Source organism: Tupaia chinensis, unplaced genomic scaffold (genome assembly GCF_000334495.1).
Source record: "Tupaia chinensis unplaced genomic scaffold, TupChi_1.0 Scaffold143594_1, whole genome shotgun sequence".
Lineage (NCBI taxonomy): Eukaryota > Metazoa > Chordata > Mammalia > Scandentia > Tupaiidae > Tupaia > Tupaia belangeri.
The window spans coordinates 28279-50289 of NW_006203440.1; the positions used below are offsets into that span (position 1 = coordinate 28279).

Genomic DNA, 22011 nt, shown 5'->3' on the forward strand with positions numbered 1-22011 from the left:
TGTGCTGAAAACCCCTTTTACACTGTTAGGGGCAATGCAAATTAGTTCAGTTTGTATGGAAAACAAATAGAACTTCCATATGACCCAGTTATCCCACTTCTTGATATTTACCCAGTAGACAGGAAAAAATTCAGTCAGGAAGACACTTGCACATCCATGTTTATTGCAGCATTATTCATAATTGTTTAAACATGAAACCAACCTACTTGTCCAAAAACTGATCATTGGATTGAAAAACTACAGCACTTGTATACAATGGGATATTAAACAGCTATAAGAAGCAATGGAATCCTATAGTTTGACTCATATAGGACTTAATGTTGAATGAAGTGATCCAGATTTCAAAAGATAAACATTGTATATTCCCACTCAATTTGTATTGAGTAATTATGGCAGAGATGAAAGATCTAAAAATGTTATGGTGGAAAGAATGGGTGTGGATGCTAGAGACTATAAGGGGGGAAAGCTGTTGGTAGAGAGTGGGTAGTGGAGAGTGAGTGTGAGGTGCAAGGGGAGGAAACATTTTACAGATGGAAAAATGTTAAAAGAAAAAAACGAAATGTCTAAAGAAAGTACTTAGAAAGTATAGTGGTGCTTTGATAGTTGGTTTTGGCCTTTGCTTTTTTTGGGGGTGTGTGTGTCATAAAAACAAGAATGGTTTATTTGAAGGATGGAAGGAATTAAAATATTCACTTTTTAAAAGACATTCTCTACTTTGCCCTTATTTTCCACTTTATACTCTTTATTCCCAGTACAATTTTTCTTTGCTTGCTTGGGCGTGTGTGCCTGCGTGCCCAAGATCCCGAGAGGAGAATGGAGGAGAAGGGATTGTGGCGTGACCATTCCCCCTGGGGGGTGATTTCTCGCTTTCTGTCTCTATGTCTCTCTCTGTCTGTCTGGCGAGCGCATGGGCCCTATAGTGAAAAACCTCTCCAAAAAAAAAAACACAATGAGATACCATTTAATCCCAGTTAGAATGATTGGGATTAAAAAAAAATAAAGAACAATGAGTGCTGGAGAGGCTGTGCTGAAAACCCCTTTTACACTGTTAGGGGCAATGCAAATTAGTTCAGTTTGTATGGAAAACAAATAGAACTTCCATATGACCCAGTTATCCCACTTCTTGATATTTACCCAGTAGACAGGAAAAAATTCAGTCAGGAAGACACTTGCACATCCATGTTTATTGCAGCATTATTCATAATTGTTTAAACATGAAACCAACCTACTTGTCCAAAAACTGATCATTGGATTGAAAAACTACAGCACTTGTATACAATGGGATATTAAACAGCTATAAGAAGCAATGGAATCCTATAGTTTGACTCATATAGGACTTAATGTTGAATGAAGTGATCCAGATTTCAAAAGATAAACATTGTATATTCCCACTCAATTTGTATTGAGTAATTATGGCAGAGATGAAAGATCTAAAAATGTTATGGTGGAAAGAATGGGTGTGGATGCTAGAGACTATAAGGGGGGAAAGCTGTTGGTAGAGAGTGGGTAGTGGAGAGTGAGTGTGAGGTGCAAGGGGAGGAAACATTTTACAGATGGAAAAATGTTAAAAGAAAAAAACGAAATGTCTAAAGAAAGTACTTAGAAAGTATAGTGGTGCTTTGATAGTTGGTTTTGGCCTTTGCTTTTTTTGGGGGTGTGTGTGTCATAAAAACAAGAATGGTTTATTTGAAGGATGGAAGGAATTAAAATATTCACTTTTTAAAAGACATTCTCTACTTTGCCCTTATTTTCCACTTTATACTCTTTATTCCCAGTACAATTTTTCTTTGCTTGCTTTCTTTTCAAAAAATAAATAAATAAACTTGAGAAAAAATTTCAAGGCATATTTTGGTATATTTTGGTTTGGAGAATATGGTCATATCAGTTGTGTTGGCACCAATTTAGAATTAAAGATAAATGTATATTATGAAATGAAAATGTACTAAGTTAGACTTGCCAGAATCTATATTCTGTTGATTATTTTAATTTTGTACATTTTTTTTTCTGTGAAATTTGCTCTTTATTTTGGAATCAGAAGGACCACACACACATCCCTCCCTTGGTGGGGTTGGAGCACTACAACATGAACTTTGGACTCGACCGTGATCCCTCTCCAAAGGCAACTGGCACAGATAGGAATCCAGGTTCAGGAGTCAGAAACAAATATGCAAATGAGGTCTGTGTAATAAGCTTATCTTCCCATGTAGGAGCCTTCTGACTCAGTCCTCATGGGGTGGTCTTTGCCATGGAGGAAGAACAATTTCAAGAGAAGAGGTTTTGGACTGTAGAATTTCCAGTCTCTGAGGAGTTGGGCTTATATAGTTTTTTTTTAAAAATTGAGGTATGATAGACATAAAGATTTGAACATATTTAATATATCAATTTGTATTGAGTGAGTATGGCAGAGGTTGTATGTCTATACATATATATATAAGTATGGTCTATACTTATCCCCAAACATAATCCCCAAACAAGTATAGACCCATGGAACTATTGTCACAAACAATTCTATAAACATAACCATCACCTTGAAATGTTTTCTTTCTCCCCCTTTTTTGTGATAAAACCATTTCACATAAGATCTGTTGTCTTAACAAATTCTTAATCATATAATACATTGTTGTTAACCACATGCAATGTATCCTGTAGAGTAAATATCCAGGATGTATTCATATTATTACATAATTGAAACTGAACCCTCTGACCAACATCTCGATTCCCCTCTCCCACAGTCTCTGGAACCACCAGTGTTCTCTATATTTATGTAAGTTTGACAGTTTTAGATTCCTGATAAAAGTAGGATTATGTGGTACTTCTTTCAAGTTTGGCTTATTTTACTTAGCATAATGTCCTGTTATGGATTCATGCCTTTCTTGCTTTCTTTTTTTTTTTTTAGAATTATTTTATTTAACTACTTATTTATTTACTTGTTTACTTACTTACTTAATTTTGACCAGGGACGGACACAGAGAGAGAGAAAGTGAGAAATTAAGCCGCCAGGTTCAAGACTTGAACCATAGTTGGCTATGTGGGAGTCCAGTGCCCTTAACAACCATGCCACCTGCAGGCCTCTCATTCCTTTATTTCTGGTTAGAAGTTAGCCATCATTTCTAAGTGGTTGAACAATACCAACTCATGTGCTATTTTCCTGTCTGCTTCCAAGATTCTTTATCTTTGTATGTTAGCAATTCAGTGATATGTGTGTAAAATTTTTTTTCTTTGTATCTACTCTGATTAAGGTTCAGTGCACCTTGTAACTCTGCAAATTACTATCTTTTGCTAAATTCCAGAAGATGTCAGCCATTGTCTTAAATGTTTTTTTATATTAAATTCTTTCTCTCTGCTTATTTTAGAATTCCAAATATGTTATTATTTAGTCAGCTTGCTATGCATTCCCAGAAGTTTCATGCTCTATTCTAGTTTTAATTTTTTCCCTATTTTGTAAAGATTTGCAAATTTTATTAATCCATTGTTAAAAAGATTGACTCTCTTAGGTTCATTTCCAGTATTTTGTTAAGCTTATCCAGTGAGTGTTTCATTTCAGTTACTATATTTTAAAATGCTTGTCTTTACATTTGACTTTTTTAATGTCTTTTTTTAAACAAATTGTCTTTATCTATAATACATTTTTGTATCTTTTTATTTGTTTTAATTACCAGAGGGCACATGCACTCACTGGAAAGAGACAAGTGACAGGGGGCAGCAGTTGGCATGGTGGTTGAAGCGCTGGATTCCCACATAGCTGACCATGGTTAGAGTCCCAGACATGGTCACTTACTATCTGACTTTTCCTTTCTCTGTCTCTCTGCTTCTCTCTGATGAATCAAAATAATCATAATAATAAATTAAATAACTTTTTTTTTTTCTTAAATGAGGCGGGGAAGAAGCACCCTCCAGTGGGGTGTGGTCATGCTGTGGTTCCTTCTCCATTTCTCTCTCCTCTTAGCATTTTGACCATGCACACATATGCACTGGATGTGTTTTTCAAGACACTGGGGATGGGATTCAAACTGGTTGGCCATGTAGTATCTGGCTCCCTTAACCACTACACCATGGGCTTGGTACACATTATTATCTTATTTTAAGTTAAAACATATTTATAAATGACTTAAACTTGCCAGTCAATAGTAGCATTTGGGTCAAACTTGTCAGCTAATAGCATTTGGAGGATCAGTTTCAAATGACTTTTTCACATTTTCCTGTTTTTTCATATGGATAGTGACTTGAATTGTATCCTGGATACTGTGTGTCATATCTTATAGGTATGGAGATTCTGTTATACTCTCCTGATGTGTAGTTTTTTGTCCCACAAGGCACTTAGCTTATGTGTTTGGACTCATAGCTCTAACTCCCTGTGGTGGTCAGTAGCTAAAATCTCCAATCATTTCTGTCAGCTTACATGGGCCATTTTTGTATTTGTCCTTCTGTGGTCTATAGGTAGTTTAACAGCCAATAATTTTGGTGGGTTTTCTATGAAAATTTGAGGACTTGAAATACTTTGACTTATCTTGTAGGAACATTCTCCTAACCTTCTGATTATTTTGCCAGCTCTGAATTGTACCCTCTGATACCTCTAACCAGTAAAGCTGTAGTTTTCAACATTTTGATCTCTGCAAATAGAGTGCACACTAATAAAATGCCACAAATTTACAAAGCAGTTTCTTCTTTAATAATTGACTCAGTCCAGTTTCTGCCTTCTTTGGGTTATACTTCAGTTCTGATGCTTATGTCATAAATACTGTCCTAGTTTATAGTTGTTTTCCGCAGAGCGTTAGTCCAACCACTTACTTTGCCATCCTTGCTATTTTAGGTTATTAATATTTTAAAATCTGTCTTTTCTATTGAAGCTGAACTACCTTCATCATAGCTTAATTTTTATCTACTCCAGATTATGGTCTCAGATTTATTATGTCTCCTAATATTTTACTGCCCCCATCAACTCTTCCTCTCATAGTAATAACTCAGACAAATAGAAATTGACAAATGGTGTTCTCTGAGCCACATTTGTCATACTAAGTGCTTTTCTCTGGCCTGTGAGCTTATTAACTTTTTTTATGGTTGCTTTATGACTGATAATATTTACTTTTAATTTATACTGTATACGCCAGTGATATTATGCACTTCATATAAAACTTCACTTTAACATAAGAAACTTTAAACAGTATACAATCATGTACTGTTTAACAAAGTTTCAGTCAGTGATATACTGCATATATGATAGTAGTCCAAAAGATTATAATAAGCTATACTGTGTAGCCTGGGTGTGTAATAGGTTCTGCCCACCTAAATTTGTTTAAGTACATGCTATAGTGCTCTCCCAGTGATGAAATTGCCTAACAACAAATTTCTCAAACTATCCATCATCAAACAACACATGATTGTACTTCATTTCTCTTCTATCCTGAGGAAGTTAAACCTTCCATGCATAGCCCTGGGTTCTATACCCAAGTTGTTCCCTAGACCATTGCTCTCTGAGGTTTCTGCCCTCTGGGTTGTCCTCCCTTTTCTTGTTATCCCTCTTGGTCTCTTTTGATTAAGATTCCTCAAAGTATGCCCTTCTCAAGAGCTGAGCATCTCATTTTGTATGCCTCTAGTTCAGAGCCTCATACTGCCTCTTTAAGTCTTAAACCGTCAGAATTTGTAAGTTAGTTTTATTGCTGTTTGATAAAATTGGTTTCTCTTAAAATTTTAGGTGGATTTATATCTTTATAATTCCTGTTATCTGTCAGTTTTTTGAGACATAGTTTAGAGTCTAGTGCCTTTTGATTTTTAATGTTTGTTATGGACAATCCCCAAACACTTTTGACACCAAATGTGTAGGTTTTTCCTTACAAAGCAACTTTCTAGTTTTCTGCAGATGCTAACTGGGTGTCATACAGTTCAGTTCAGCTCTCATACTGCCTGGAGTTACCACAAACCCCACAGGTTAAGGGCTCGGTCCCACAAGCCTACCTCTAGGTTTTGTTTTTTTTTTTAGAGATTTTCACTGTAGGGCGCGTGCGCTCGCCAGACAGACAGAGAGAGACATAGAGACAGAAAGTGAGAAATCACCCCCCAGGGGGGATGGTCATGCCGCAATCCCTTCTCCTCCATTCTCCTCTCGGGATCTTGGGCACGCACGCACACGCGCCCAGCGTGAGTTTTAAGCCACCGGGTCCGGGACACGAACCGCGGTCGACTACGTGGGAGTCCAGTAACATAGCCATTACGCTAACTGCTGGTTCCCCCTACCTCTAGTTTTTGACACCAGTAATAAGTAGTAGATCTCAAGGTAATCCACACTGCTCTAAAACTTTGATATAAATTGGAGGTTCCCATGACCACCTCCCATGTTCACTTTTTAGAATGGCTCACAGAGCTCAGGAAGACACTTCACTTACTTTTGCCTTATTACCAGTTTACTATAAAGGGTACAGTGCAGGAATAGCCAAACTGAAGAGACATATTGAATAAGATGGTGGGTGGGTGGGAAGGATCAGAGCTTCCATGTTTTCTGTCTGTTTTACTCTTTCTCATTGTTTTTACCAGTCCAAAAGCTCCCTGAACTTTATCCTTTGGGGTGTTTAGAGTGGTTTCCTTATATAGGCATGAATATTTAAACTATTGTCTATGATTGAACTCAACCTCCAGTGCTACAGGATGTTGCCACTCAGGTGTGCAGTCTTCCATTGTATATTAGGTTCCAAAAGCAGTGGTGACCTCATTGATATTTGGCCTCCTCTTTTGAGTCAACTGATACAATTTTTTAAAAGAGATTTATTATTTATTTATCTATTTATTTGTTATGATTTTCAAGTAAACAGGTCTGGGTCTCAAACTATGGTGACTTGTGAAGAAATCCAGCACCCTAACCACCATGCCTGCTGGCCCCTAAATTTATATAGTTTAATTTATTATAATTACTGTTTTGTAATTTGTTCACCAGAGGGAGAAAGTAAGCTGCCAGGTCCAGGACTCAAACCACAGTTAGCAAAGTGGGCATCTAGAGCCTTAACTACCATACCCCCTGAAAGCCCAAGTCAACTGGTATGGTTGACCTGAAATATACAGCATTATCTTTTTTTTTTTTTTTGGAGAGGTTTTTGCTATAGGGCACGTGCACTCGCCAGACAGAGACAGAAAGCGAGAAATCACCCCCCGGGGGGGAAGGCCGCGCCACAGTCCCTTCTCCATTCTCCTCTTGGGATCTTGGGCATGCATGCACACGCGCCTGGTGTGAGTTTAAGCCACCAGGTCCGGGACTTGAACCGCAGTCGACTACGTGGGAGTCCAGCGACATAGCCATTACGCTAACTGCTGGTCCCCAGCATTATCTTTTGTTCTGAGTCTTTCAAGGTGTTAATATTGGATTTCTCTCATTACATATTCCATTTTTCATTCTTTTACCTTCAGCAGTAATTTCTTTTTCTCTCTCTACGTACAAACTTTTTTTAAAGAATTATTTTATTTAACTTTATTTATTTTATTTTGACCAGAAAGGGGGAGAGAGGGAGAGAGAGAGTGAGAACGCAAGCTGCCAGGTCTGGGACTTGAACCATGGTCAGCCACATGGGAGTCCAGTGCCCTTTAGCCACCAAGCCACCTGCCAGCCCCTCTCCACTTACATACTCTTACCTTTGGAAGCAACATTAAGTTTGACCACTGAGTGTGTCTAGATTGTAGGCAGTCATACTAGCCAAGTACCCATTTTAGTTAACTCCCATTCATGTAAGTCAGGGCTATGTAGGTACAGAACAGGTGGGCTGTTTTAATTACCAGCTATTAATAGCTGCATTTACTGTTAACTCCAGCTTTGCCAAATGTGATGGGGACTCATTTTACTCCATTGTGTCTGTAGGAATTATGACACAAAGGCTTAAACATATAGTTAAGTTTCTTGGTTTGGAATTATCCTTGTATGTGGCACTTGTAGTTGTACTCTTGGTCTTCTGACCACTGTGTCAAGTATAAAGAATAAAGTTGAGGTGATGTGGGAGAATAAAAAGAAATATACCACATCTTTCCATAACTCATCTTTCTCACATCCTCATGGAAAACGAATCTATCAGGTAGGGATCCTCCTTTAGTCCTGCTAGTATTTAATATTGAGTATGAGCACATACTTGTAAAGAGATTTGCCATGATTTGAATGTTTGTCCCTTCCCAAACTCAGCTGTTGGAAACGTATGGCCTAGTGCAACAGCATTAGATCAATTCTAAGGAAACTGTTTAGGTCATGAGGGCGTCACTCTCATGGGTGAATTAATATTATTATCTTGGGATGGGTTAGTTATTATTGTAGTGGATACCTGACAAAAAGGTCCCCTTTCTATCTTGCTCACTTGTGCCTTTTCTTGCTCTTGAAAGCTCTCATGATGGGATGCCTTCTACCATGTTATGTGCAGCAAGGAGGTCCTCATGATATGTGACCCTTCAATCTTGGACTTATAGAACTGTGAGCCAAATAAATGTCTGTTTATTTATAAATTTATAAATTATTCAGTCTCTAGAATTCTGTTATAGAAGCACAAAACTTACTAAGTGTACAACTCAGCTCTTATATTCCTCCCTTCCCCATTTAAGGCAACCCATGCTTCATTTGCTGATTCCAGGCCTTAAAGTGCCTAAATCCAGTCCAGTAGAATTGCTATTCTCTAATAAGTGATCTGTATTTATTTCCTAGTGATCTGTGGATCCCATATCAACCTAAACATGCTCTTCCACTCTGTAACATTCAAACTCAAAGGCACTGCCACTAAATTAACTAACTCTCATCATCCATCTTAGTCAAAGTTCTTCAGCAAGCTGATGATGCTGATCTATAATAGAACATGAAGTAACTTCTTTATGTTGTACCCTCTGGTTTTATTAGTTGCTTGGTTTTGTCCTACCCTCAACCATAGACTACTTTTATGGTGACTTGAGGACTTAACAGGTACTCTTTCTTATTCCTGCATAACATTTCCTTTTTATGGCTAGTAGCAGAATCTCAGAATAACTGTGAACTGAGTTCTTATAGCATCAGGGTTCAACTCAACACTCTTCCCTTACTTTCATTTTAGCTATTACAGTTAACTGTAACTGAGGGATTATATGTTTGCCTTTTTCTCATTAGTTTGCATTTTCTTGTGAACCATCTCTCCAAAAACTGAATCCACCTCCAAATTCCAATGGTAACTTTTATGTTTAGTAAAAGCACAGCTTTGTTCCATACCATAGACAACCACACGGCCACCTAGCAGTCAGAGACCTGTTATCCCCTGCACTTTTATATTTTTTTCTTCTCAAAATATGTTTTAATGAGTAAGGGTCTGTCTAGCAAATCGGACTTCTGAAAATATGAAATACACTTTATTTTTCACACTCACACCACACATAACACTTTTATAATCACTTCTTAAAACACTTTTCCCCCCTACACATCAAGCTGTTCAACAGTGGATACCAACCAACTGTCCTGTAATTTAGTTTGGACTTTCTCTCCCTAGAGTTAGCATCAGATCTCAGAAATTAAGGGCTCAATCCAAGACTGCTTCCACTTCATATGCCAATTGCAAGTTAGGAACTTTGATATTTTTTTTTTCCTGGAGAGGTTTTTGCATAGGGCACATGCACTCACTGGAAAGACAGAGAGAGACAGAGAGATAGAAAGCAAGAAATCACCCTCCAGGGGGGATGGCCACGCTGGAATCCCTTCTCCATTCTCCTCTCAGGATCTTGGGCACGCACGCACATGTGCGCTGCGTGAATTTAAGCCACTGGGTCTGGGACTCGAACTGCGATCGACTACGTGGGAGTCCAGCGACATAGCCATTACGCTAACTGCTGGTCCCAGGAACTTTGATTTTTTTTTTTTACTAGGGCGGGCGGGGAGAGATTTTCACTATAGGGTGCGTGCGCTCGCCAGACAGAGAGAGACATAGAGACAGAAAGCAAGAAATCACCCCCCAGGGAGGATGGTCACGCTGCAATCCCTTCTCCTCCATTCTCCTCTTGGGATCTTGGGCACGCACGCATACGCGCCCGGCGTGAGTTTTAAGCCACCGGGTCCGGGACGCGAACTGCAGTCAACTACGTGGGAGTCCAGCGACATAGCTATTACGCTAACTGCTGGTCCCAGGAACTTTGATATTTTTGATCAACCAGCTATAAATTAGGACTTCCCACAACCCTCTTCTCAGTTTTAATAATTTTCTAGCATAATTCACAGAACTCAATGAATTACTTAATGCTTACCAGTTTATTACGGAATACAACTAGGACAGCCAGAAGACATAAGGCAGAATATGTGAACTGAGAAATGTAAGACCTTCCCTATCTAGGTGAGCCACCTTCCTGGTAACTCCAAATGTTCAGCTACCTATATGCTTATTAAATCTCATTGTTCAAGAGTTTTTATAGAAAGTTAATTTCTACACTTCCCCCAACTCCTGGAGATTGACTGTATTCTCTCTTTTTCTTTGTTGCCTGATAGTATGTTTATGGGTTTTATTGATCTTTTTAAGGAACCAGCTTTTTTCATCATTGAATTTATTGATTTTGTTTCCAATTTTATTTCTGCTCTAATGCTTATTTTTTCTTCTTTAACTCACCTTTTGAGTTTACACTTCCTTTTATACTTTGTTAAGGTGGAAATTTATTGATTTTAGATCCTTCTGTTTTTCAAATATATGTATTTCATGCCATCAGTTTCTCTGTAAGCTTTGCTTTAGCTGGATCTCACAAAGTTTGATGAGATGGGGTTTTATAGTCTATTTTTAAATTCTTTAGCTTTCTCCTTTGACTTGTGCTTTATTTAGATGTATGTTATTTAAGCTCTGTGTATTTGAAGACTTTTGCGTTACTGATGGCTAGTTTACTTCTACTGTGGTCTGAGAACAGACATTTTATAATTTATATTCTTTTAAATTTGTTAAGGTATGTTTTCTGTTTTGAGAGCATACTTTTTCATTGTTCCATATGAGCTTGAGAAAAATGTAATCTGTTGTTGGAAGTAGTTTGTAGATGTCAATTATATGCAGTTGGTTGATCCTTGTTCAGTTGAATTGTGCCATTACTGATTTTATGCCTATTGGATCTGTTAATCTTTGAGTTATGTTGCATTCTACGCCTATTATAATGGATCCATCTTTTTCTTCTTGCAGTTCTATTAGTTTTTGCCTCACATAGCTTGAAAGTGTTGGGCACATAAAATGTTAAGGATTGTTGGGGCCGGGAGGTGGCATAGTTGAAGGACCCTGGACTCCCACATGGCTGACTGCAGTTCAAGTTCTGGACTGGCTGTCTTGTTTTCTCACTTTTTCTTTCTCTCTCATGCTCTATCCCTCTCTAGTCAAGTAAAGTAAATAAATAAATGTAACAGTAACAATTCTTTTTTTTTTTTTTTAAAGTTGAGTGTTATATATTCTTGGGGAATTGACCACTATGTCATTTCATTATGTAATGCCTTTCTTTCTTTTTAATATTTAAATAATTTTTTAAAAATTGTATGTATTTATTTACTTATTATTACTATTATTAATTTGACCAGAAAGAGAGGAAAGGTGTGAAAGAAAGCCAAGTCCAGGACTCATACTGCAGTCAGCTATGTGGGAGTCCAGTGCCTCAACCACTGTACCATCTGCCAGCCTTGTGCCCTTATGGATTTTGATAGCTGTCCTTGCTTGGAAGCCTGCTCTCTCTGAAATCAATATATTTATTCCTTCTTTCTTTTGATTCATGTTGCCATACTGGGTTTTTGGAAAAATCATTATGCACTTTTTACTAGGAAAATATAAATCATGATTTTTCTGACAACCCAGTATTTTTTTCCCATCCATTTACTTTTTATTTTTTTGAAGGGGTTTTTGCTATAGGGCACATGTGCTTGCCAGAAAGATGAGAGACAGAAAGCATGAAATCACTCCCCGGGGGCATGGCCACGCCACAATCCCTTCTCCATTCTCCTCTCAGGATCTTGGGCATGCACGCACACACGTCCAGCATGAGTTTAAGCCACCGGGTCCAGGAATCAAACTGCAGTCAGCTACATGGGAGTCCAGCTACATAGCAACTGTTGGTCCCATCTATCTGTTTACTTTTTAAATTCATATATCTGTTGATGTTTAAAGCGGGTTTCCTGTAGACAGTATATAGTTGGGTGTTGATTTGTTTTTGTATACTATCTAGTTTGTCCACTAGACCCCTAAGGATATTATTATTATTTTTTTTTAATTTTCTGTCTGATTGTTCCCACATCCTTTCCATGCTTGATTATTATGCTTCCTCTGGGACTTCAGATTGTTTTTGTCTTTTAGTATACCTTGTAATTTTTTCCTCAAAGTGTGACATAATGTATCAAGTAAACAGAAGTCTTATAAATATGCACTTAATAGTGTAGTAAGGAATGGGGGAGGGTAAGGAGACTGAGTAATTCATAAACATTAGACATTGTTGAAAAATGTGGAGTCTCAAAAGTCTGAGATCAAGGTGTAGGCGACTTCAGTATCTATTGAAGAGCTACTTGTAGATAGCACCTACTATGTATCTTCATATGTTGGAAGGAATAAAGAATCTTCATTGGGCTTCTTTTATAAGGGCTATAATCCCATTCATGAGGGCTACTCTTTTGTGACCTAATTACCTTACAAAGACCACTCCCCCCACACACTTCTTATTACTATTGCACTGGTGATTAGGGTTTAGCATAGGAATTTTGGGGGGGATACAAAATAGCAGAAGTGTTCTTTTGAGGGGCATGCCGGTGGCGTGGTGTTTAAGAGTGCTGGACTTCCACATGTTTGACCATGGTTCGAGTCCTGTACCTGGCAGCTTGCTTTCTCTCTCCTTCTGTCCCTCTCTGGTCAAATTAAAAAACAAACAAACATTAAAACAAACAAATCATAGAAGTTAAATTCTTTTTTATTTTTTTTTAAAGAAGTCTTCTGTTGGGACCAGCAGTTAGCGTAATGGGCTATGTCTCTGGACTCCCATGTAGTCGACCGCGGTTCGAGTCCCGGACCCAGTGGCTTAAACTCACGCCAGACGTGTGTGTGTGCGTGCATGCCCAAGATCCTGAGAGGAGAATGGAGAAGAAGGGATTGCAGCATGGCCATCCCCCCCTAGGGGGGGGGATTTCTCGCTTTCTGTCTCTCTGTTTCTGTCTGGCGAGCGCACGCACACTATAGCGAAAACCTCTCAAAAAAAAAAAAAAGTGTTCTGTTGATCTATTATATTCTTTTAGTGAACCTCTGCCTTTGGGCTATGACCTTTACAAATATTTCTCAGTTTTTTCTTCTTCCCCTTTAGCTGGAACAGGATGGCTGGACTTGGCTGGTGCCGGGCATTTTTCTTCTCCCGTGTGGAAGGCTAGAATGGGCTCGATTTGGTATTTCCTTTCCCCAGGTCATTTGGACTTGATAGTACTACACCAGGTGAGGCTCTGGTTAAATAGTTTCTCCTGAGGGCAGACCTTATTAAGAATAGAGTGCTCTGTCATATTTCAAAATGCTTTGCCTTCGCCCTCTCTGGAAAGACAAAGAGCTTGATTGAGCTGCTGATGGTAAATCTCACCAGATTATAGAGGCCTCCCTACAACAGGGTCCCCTGGGGTTTTTAACTGGGTTTTTAACTCAGTTGTCCACAATGAGTATCCAGCAATTCATCAGTTATAATTTAGAATTTTCTACTTCAGCACTGGTTCCCATAAAGGTTTCTTTTTCTTTTTATCTTAAAAAATTATTTAATTTTATTTATCATTACTATTTTAAAATTTGCTACAGGGCATGTTTGACCATCTGAGAGAGAGAGAGAGAGAAAGAGGGACAGAGAGGGTGGGGGTAAAGCAAGCCACCAGGTCTAGGTCTGAGTGGCTCCAGCCGAAGTCCAGCACTTCAACCACCATGGCACTTGCTGGTCCTCCCATTAAAGGTTTCTACTAGTGAGTAAAGACCATGACTCCTGTACTCAGCTGTCTCTGCAGTGTTAATGGGCAACCGTTTGTCTTGTATCTTCCCTTCCCTTTTAGATCCAAGATGATTTGTTGATTTTTCAATCTCTTTAGCTTTTTATTTGTTATTAGGATGGAAGTGATGACTTCCAAACTTTTTACACATGGAACTGAAAACTTGAGTGGTATTTTTCTAAAGTACCTTCTCAAGTTCCACATGGATAATCAAATTTTTTCCACAGAATTGTGAAGATGATTAATTATATTAGTATACTTCTTAATATTTAGCTTTCTTTTATTTGTTGAATAAACTTGGAAAATTTCATCTTAGACTTGTGTTTTATTTCTTCCATCAGTAAATGTTAGAGTTTTTTTTGAGATTTAACACGTTCATTTTTTTCCTTCTTCAGTCTTTTAGGTTCTATTCAGTCCTTTTTATTCCCTTTGAGATTTCAGACACCACTGAAATTTTACTTTCCAAATCTTCATCTTCAGTAGAACTCTCTACTGAACTCTGAAATCATATATCTTACTGCCAGTTGGACATGCTACATATTTGACCATGGATATTTAAAATGTGACATGCTCAATTCTATGTCACTTCTGCCCATTCATCCATTTTCAAAATTCCATTTTATAGCACCAGTATCTAAATAGCTATGATCATGCAAATCACTTGCAAGTAGAACTCTCTTATCTGCACAGCAATTGAGTACCACATTCCGTTCCTGTTTTTCTTTTCTTACTTCCCTATTCTATATTCCTCTGCTTGGTGTCCTCACATGTATGATCATGTCTCACTCTGGTTTCTTCCCCTCTAACTCTACTTCCTCATTCTCTTCTTAGGGGGTAAATGTTAATATACAGATCTGGTTATGTAACTTACTTGTTCTTACAAGATTTCATTGTTCCCACCCTGCGGTTTGGGAAGTGACAGTGTTTATTCTTTGGCATATAACAAAATTTGGGGATTCCTTTGTATATATTTTTAATTTTTAAGTAAATAAAAAGTGACAAGTATGTAACAGTTATTGTTATGAAAATTAGATCCAATACCAGAGTACAGAATTACCCCATAGTACATTGCTTTCATACATTGTATTAGTCTCTCATCTCAGCCCAAGATTTTTCACCTGAACTTGGTTCTATGTGAAGTTCCATTAACAGAAAGTGTTTTTTTGTATCTTGCCTTCTGCTGTTGTGTAATATTTATAAAAACACCTTAAACCTTCTCCACATTGAAAAACTAAAACCTCATTTTTTTTTTTTAGTGAAGTGAAATTTCAGAATACAAAATAGAGCTACAGTTTTCTTTTATTTAAGCTCCAATGTTCATTGAACTTGTGTCTAAATTAGTTCATCTTGCATATTATTCCAGGTATGATTTTTATGCTTATGTATTAATATTAGATCATAAGTTTTTTTAGAAGAACAAGATTTTTTTATACTTTATCCCTACCAACAAGGACAGTCCTAGATCTATAAGGTCAACTTTATAATAATGTTTTCAGTAATTAGTAAGTTACACTGTCACGGTATTTCTACTACAGTTTTTCTTCTGTCATCTACAGTACAAAGCAATCTGCATCTCGTATAAAATGCATATGATACATGCACACACATACAGATCAACTCCTGGATTCCTGTTCTTGCAACCTGGGGCTGATGAGTTGGGGAGAAATGTGTTATTACAGGGTTTGGTGTCATTTGAGGACGTGGCTGTGAACTTTTCCTGGGAGGAGTGGCAGGACCTGGATGATGCTCAAAGGACCTTGTACAAAGATGTGATGCTGGAGACCTACAGCTGCCTGGTGTCCTTGGGTGAGCAAAACTCAGTAATTCACAGGAGCAATGTTTTCTTCTTTGTTGGCTACTATAAAAGCAATTTATAAGGCCTAGTGTTATTTGGGTGTAAAGTTCTAGTCTGTGAAGAGTTTGTCACCATTATTTTCTATTATTAGGGCACTGCATTACCAAACCTGAGGTGATCTTCAAGTTGGAGCAAGGAGCAGAACCATGGATGGTAGAACACTCAAAGCATAACCTTCCAGGTTAGCACATACTGGACAGGAAGCCTGGAAGGGTAAAGTCCAGCAGATGTTCGCACTGTTATTTAGCTGTGCTCACTAATTTTTCTCCACATCCCAGACTTGAGGACAGGTCTGCTTGCATCAGTCATGTGCATTATATAGTCCTGAAGGAGAGATTTCATGCATATGCCCCTGCCTTTTATTTTGCTGTTTTCTCCTATATACCCAAAATTTAATTCCTGTCTTCCTCTGAGTTATTTTTCTTTGCTGTTCACTTTTTTTACATTCTCAATTCTCTTCCTTTACTCTCCTGGATTTTTTTTTTTCAGACATTTATTCGTACATTAATTATTTTACTACATTTTAATCAAGTAGGTTTTAAGCACTGGTAATTTCATAGTTGGACTTATAACAATAGTGATAAAAATAATGTTTCTCTTGGGGCCAGCATAGCAGGTGGCAGTGGTTAAGGCACTGGATTCCCAAATGACTGACTGTGGTTCAAGTCCTGGATCCAGCAGCTTAACACTCACACTAGGCGCATGTGCATGTGTGCCCAAAATCACGAGGCGAGAATGGAGGAGAGGGGATTTCATTGTAGCCATTCCCCTGAAGAGTGATTTTTCACTTTCTTTCTCTCTATCTCTGGTCTTGGCAAGCACATGCACCCTATAGCAAAAATCTCTCTAAATAAAACAATGTTCCTTGTTCATAAGGTTTGCTATGATGATGCAGAAGGAAGAAATAAAATATATTAGGTAAAAACCAGGAGGAATATTTAAAGAGAGAGGAAAATATGAGTGTTACCTTGGCATCACTACAGGTTCACTTACTCCTTTCAGAATTTGACATATAATACATAGGTTATTGTAAAGTTCAGAGTAAAGAGTGGACATCATGATGGAGATACCAATTTAGGAAATGGTAATTTAAAGCTAGCATTTAAAATCATTTTGAGGGATCAGCTCTGTGGCTTAGCAGAGCATGTGCCCAAGATTTGACAGGCTGGAGGAAAGGAGGAGGAGAATTGTGTTGTGATCAGACCCTTGGAGGGTGCTCATTCTCTCTCATTCTCACTCTTGTGTGCATGTATAGATGCTCTATTGTGAATAAAGCAAAACATTATTTTAAGATTATTTTCTCGGGAACCAGCAGTTAGCATAATGGCTATGTCGCTGGACTCCCACATAGTCAACCGCGGTTCGCATCCCGCGTCCCGGACCCAGTGGCTTAAAACTCACGCCGGGCACGTGTGCGTGCATGCCCAAGATCCCAAGAGGAGAATGGAGGAGAAGGGATTGCGGCGTGACCATCCCCCCGGGGGGTGATTTCTCGCTTTCTGTCCCTATGTCTCTGTTTGGCGAGCTCACGCGCCCTATAGCAAAAACCTCTCCAAAAAAAAAAAGATTATTTTCTCATGGAGGTCTCCCAGGGAGTTGATAAATGCCCAGAATCATGTCTTTTATACTACTGCATCAGAAATCATGAAGCTGAAGAGAACTTAGGTTAAGTGCATGGAAGGTCCTGTGCTTGGTGGAAAAACGGAAAGATTCTGGATCTAAGGGCAAAAACACAAGGGTTTCATACTGAAAGATTCAAATATCTATTTGCATGTAGCATTTGAACTTAGCACTTTTTCCTTCTGTTGTTTGAAACAAAGCAAAGAGAAATATGTAGGAGACTGCATTTTTTTTTTTTTTTTTTTTACAAAAAGAGCCTGTGTGCCAGAGACTGGAGATAGTGTCAGGGCTGCTGACCTCAGAAACCAGTTATACACTTTTAAAAGATGATTTGCAGAACGTGGCTTTGTAGAACAACAGTTAGGTGTTGCTCACGATGGTAGACTGGAACCTCCTGTACCTGTTACAGTTCTGAGTAGTACAGGAATCTGTAAATTATTAATTTATCCTAACTTCTTGTCTAGCTTGAAAAAGAGATTTTTGTATTTGGGGAACCTCCCGCCTCCCAGATGCCTATAGCTGTTTCCTTGGAAACAGTTAATACCAAACAAACATAGCTGTAATAGTCTCTCCTAAGCTGTATTTCTGCTTAGGTAATCAGACGCATACTCATCTTCTGCACCCGCAGTTATCTAACCCAGAAAAACCTTGATATCTTCAAAACAGATTGATGAGGAAAATATTAACACAAGACACCAACAGCTGTTATAAGAATAAAATAGAGGCAGTTCAGTGACCAGCAGTTAGTGTAATGGCTGTGTCACTGATCTCCCATGTAGCCAACCACAGTTCGAGCCCCAGACCCGTTGCTTAAAACTCATACCAGGTGCATGTGATGTGTGCCCAAGATCCCAAGAGGAGAATAGAGGAGAAGGGATTGTGGCATGGCCATTCCCCTGGGGGGTGATTTGTCACTTTCTGTCTCTCTGTCTCTCTCTTTCTGGCGAGCACATGCACCCTATAGCAAAAACCTCTCCAAAGGAAAAAAAATGGAATAAAATAGAGAAAAGTAACAGGGAAAGCAAATGGTTTGTGATAAGCAGTTGGAAACTATGATGTGGCATGGGTAAATATTTTTGCCATAGGGCGGGCACCACCACGCCCTGCATGGGTAAATATTTTTGAAGAAAAGAAAAACATAGAATGCATAATAGTGTACAACTTACCATTCAAAACCTTAATGCAATTTATTGTTAAATCAGTAGAAAGAAAAAACATAATAGTTGGTCAATATCAATTACTGTTTGTTTTTTGTTTTGTTTTTAACATGGATAAGCAGATATTCCTTTACCTTTACATAAGCATTCCATAGGAATTGCTTGTGTTTGGTTCATGAATATGGATATTCTTTTTTCATTTCAGATGTCCAGTTAGATGATGATGTAATTGAGAGGAGCCAGGAAATTCACTGTAGACATTTGTGGCAAGTTGTAATCAACAACAGCAACACAACAACTAAGGAGAGAGTTGAATTAGAAACACCATTTAATTTCAGCTCAAATCATATTTCAAAACTGATTATAAGCAATGGGAATTATTCAGAAATGAGGCCTGAAGATGTTAGTTTTTATCAGAACATACTTTTTCCCCGTAATGATGAGGAAATGCATGCTGGAGAGAAGCATAATGACCATACCATAACTGGGAAATCCCTTAGACATTATGAACATCTTAGTGGACATCACAAGATTCAAACTGGGCTACACCATTTTGAATATGGTGGACAAAGGAAAGTGTTCAGTATGGATTCAGTATTAACAAATGAGGTTCATAGGAGAGAGCCCTGTAAATATATTGAATATGAGAAAGCCTGTCATATGTCAGCTTTCATTGCCCAAGAAACAACTCATGTACAAAGGAAATACTTTGAATGTAATGTGTGTGGGAAAACATTCTATAAACAGTATAAACTCACTAAACATCAGATAATACACACAGGAGAGAAACCCTACAAGTGTGGTGAATGTGAGAAGTCCTTCATTATGAAATCATATCTTACAAATCATCAGAGAACACATACATGGGAAAAGCCCTATGGATGTAAGGAATGTGAGAAATCCTTCTGTCAAAAGTCAGGCCTTATTATGCATCAGAGAATCCACACAGGAGAAAAGCCCTATGGATGTATCGAGTGTGGAAAAACCTTTTGCCAGAAGTCACACCTCAGGAGGCATCAGAGAACTCACACAGGTGAGAAACCCTATGAATGTAAAGAATGTAGGAAAGCTTTCACCTGTAAGTCAGCACTCATTGTACATCAGAGAAGTCATACAGGAGAGAAACCCTATGAATGTAAAGAATGTAGGAAAACTTTTAACAAGAAATCAGCTCTCACTGGTCATCAAAGAACTCACACAGGGGAAAAACCCTATGAATGTAAAGAATGTAGGAAAACTTTCTCCCGTAGATCAGCTCTCAGTGTACATCAGAGAACTCATACAGGGGAAAAACCTTTTGAGTGTAATGAATGTGGGAAAACCTTTTTCCAGAAGTCATACCTCAGCAGTCATCAGAGAACTCACACAGGTGAGAAACCATATGAATGTAAAGAATGTAGGAAAACATTCTACCATAAGTCAGCCCTCACTGTTCACCAGAGAACTCACACTGGGGAAAAACCTTATGGATGTAACGAATGTGGAAAAGCCTTTTGCAAGAAGTCAAATCTCAATGAACATCAGAGAACTCATACTGGGGTAAAACCCTATGAATGTAAAGAATGTAGGAAAACTTTCTCCCATAAGTCAGCTCTCACTGTACATCAGAGAACTCACACAGGAGAAAAACCCTATGAATGTAGTGAATGTGGAAAAACATTTCATCGGAAATCAAACCTTAGAAATCACCAGAAAACTCACAAGGTGAGTAACCATACAAAAAATGTAGGGAAACTTTCTTCCATAAGTTAATATTCACTGTACATAACAGAATTTAACATGGGGGGGGATGCATTATGAATATAATGAATGTGGAAAGTCCTTTTACATAAGTTATACCTCAGTAGGCATCAAGGAACTGACACAATGAAGTAATCTTATATGGCAGAGACTGGCTGGGTATCCTCCAAAACCCACTTTACTCTATGCACATGTGGCCTTCATTTCTGTACCTCTTTATTATGTGTGGTACCTTCTAACTGAACTCTGCAGTAGTATATGGATGCAAGTGATGATCATTACTTCCAGACCTGGCCCACATGACACTTTTATATATATATTTTCCCCCCCTACTTTCTGATGTCCTTTTGTACTGAAATACAGATGATCCCCCCTCCCCCACCGCAGGATGGCCCAGGGAGCTGTGGTTTGGTGAAAGTCATTGAGATTTAAGATAAAAGGAATTGATTGCAGAAATCAGAATTATTCTTACCTCTGTCCTCAAAGTCTCCATTTGTAGTTTACATCAATGAAAAATAAATACCTACTATGTTGAGGCATTGTGTGTTTGATCTGTTTGTATTACAACATAAACAGCCCACTGTAGCTAATTCACTTTATGAACATTTTGAGAGAAGTCACCAGTGTGTATTTCAAACAATTGAAATGCGAAAAATACTTGTACTTCCACCTTTTATCTCCAAGTTTGTGGGGAAAATAAGTAAAATGTAGAGAAACTAGGCAGCAAGTTGGAAATGTTATATTAGACAGGGATGTTTCATTGAACACTGAATTAAATAAATCTTTGTGTAAATACTTTTGGCAAACCTTTAATTAAAACTTCCTATTTTAATATATATCACAACTTATAATGCTAGAAAGACTCGGTTACATAATGTGAATGTAAAATTTCAGGTAAAAATGTTAAAATGTATTAATATAGATATTTGACTACTTACTAGTAGTTAAATATGAGTGTTTATGTTGCCGGCCAGGGGACGTTCGACTATGCCTAGGGATACTTTGGATCGTCATAAGTGGAGGGTGGAAGTTGCTATTAGCATCAATTATAATTGGTAGAAGCTAGGAATGCTGCTAATCAGCCAGTAGTATACTGAACAGCCACTTCAAGTACAGTTTATGCATATGAGTATTCTTTGTTAATCTAATTTTTCTCACTGGAATCTAGCATAAATGAGTAGAAAATAGGTACACTTGGTGTAATGTTGTGACCTAAATTGGAGTTTCCACATTGGGTGCCTGTTTGTGTATTGTTAAATACAGGCATACCTGAGAGAGATGATGTGTTAGGTTACAGATCACTGCAATAAAGCAAATATCACAATACAGGTAGTCATTCAACTTTAGGTTTCCTAGTGCATATGAAAATTATGTTTACATATTACTGTATTAAGCATGAAATAACATTGAGTTTTTAAAAATGTATATACCTTAATTTAAAAACATTGCATGGTGAGCCAGCAAGTAGTTCCTACATGGTCAACTGTGTGGTTCGAGTTTGAGACCCAGCAGCTTCAGAAATAGCAGATGAATGTGTATACATGCCCAAAGTCTTTCTGAGCAAATGGAGGAGAAGGGATTGCAGCATGGCCATCCCTCTCATGTGCTATCTTATTTTCCCTCTTTTTCTATCAAGTGCACATGCCTTGTAGTAGATGGAAAACACACACACACAACAACTTCATGGCTAAAACTTGCTAAGATCACCATGGCCCTCT

General features: G+C 38.1%; 1 protein-coding gene across 3 annotated transcripts in view; it reads left to right on the forward strand.

Moving 5' to 3' along the window:
• The window catches only part of LOC102495415 (zinc finger protein 717), a 29279-nt gene extending 8241 nt beyond the window's left edge, over nucleotides 1–21038 (forward strand). The window contains exons 3-5 of one of the 3 annotated variants that reach the window (XM_027766580.1): nucleotides 15601–15727; nucleotides 15868–15957; nucleotides 18759–21038. In XM_027766580.1, the coding sequence (XP_027622381.1) occupies nucleotides 15601–15727; nucleotides 15868–15957; nucleotides 18759–20305 (1764 nt within the window). In that variant the 3' untranslated portion in view covers nucleotides 20306–21038. Of the gene's footprint in view, nucleotides 1–13266; nucleotides 13675–15477; nucleotides 15728–15867; nucleotides 15958–18758 lie in introns of those variants that run through there. The other 2 variants (XR_003547128.1, XR_003547129.1) reach the window with 2 other exon arrangements.
• Nucleotides 21039–22011: the final 973 nt, after the last annotated feature.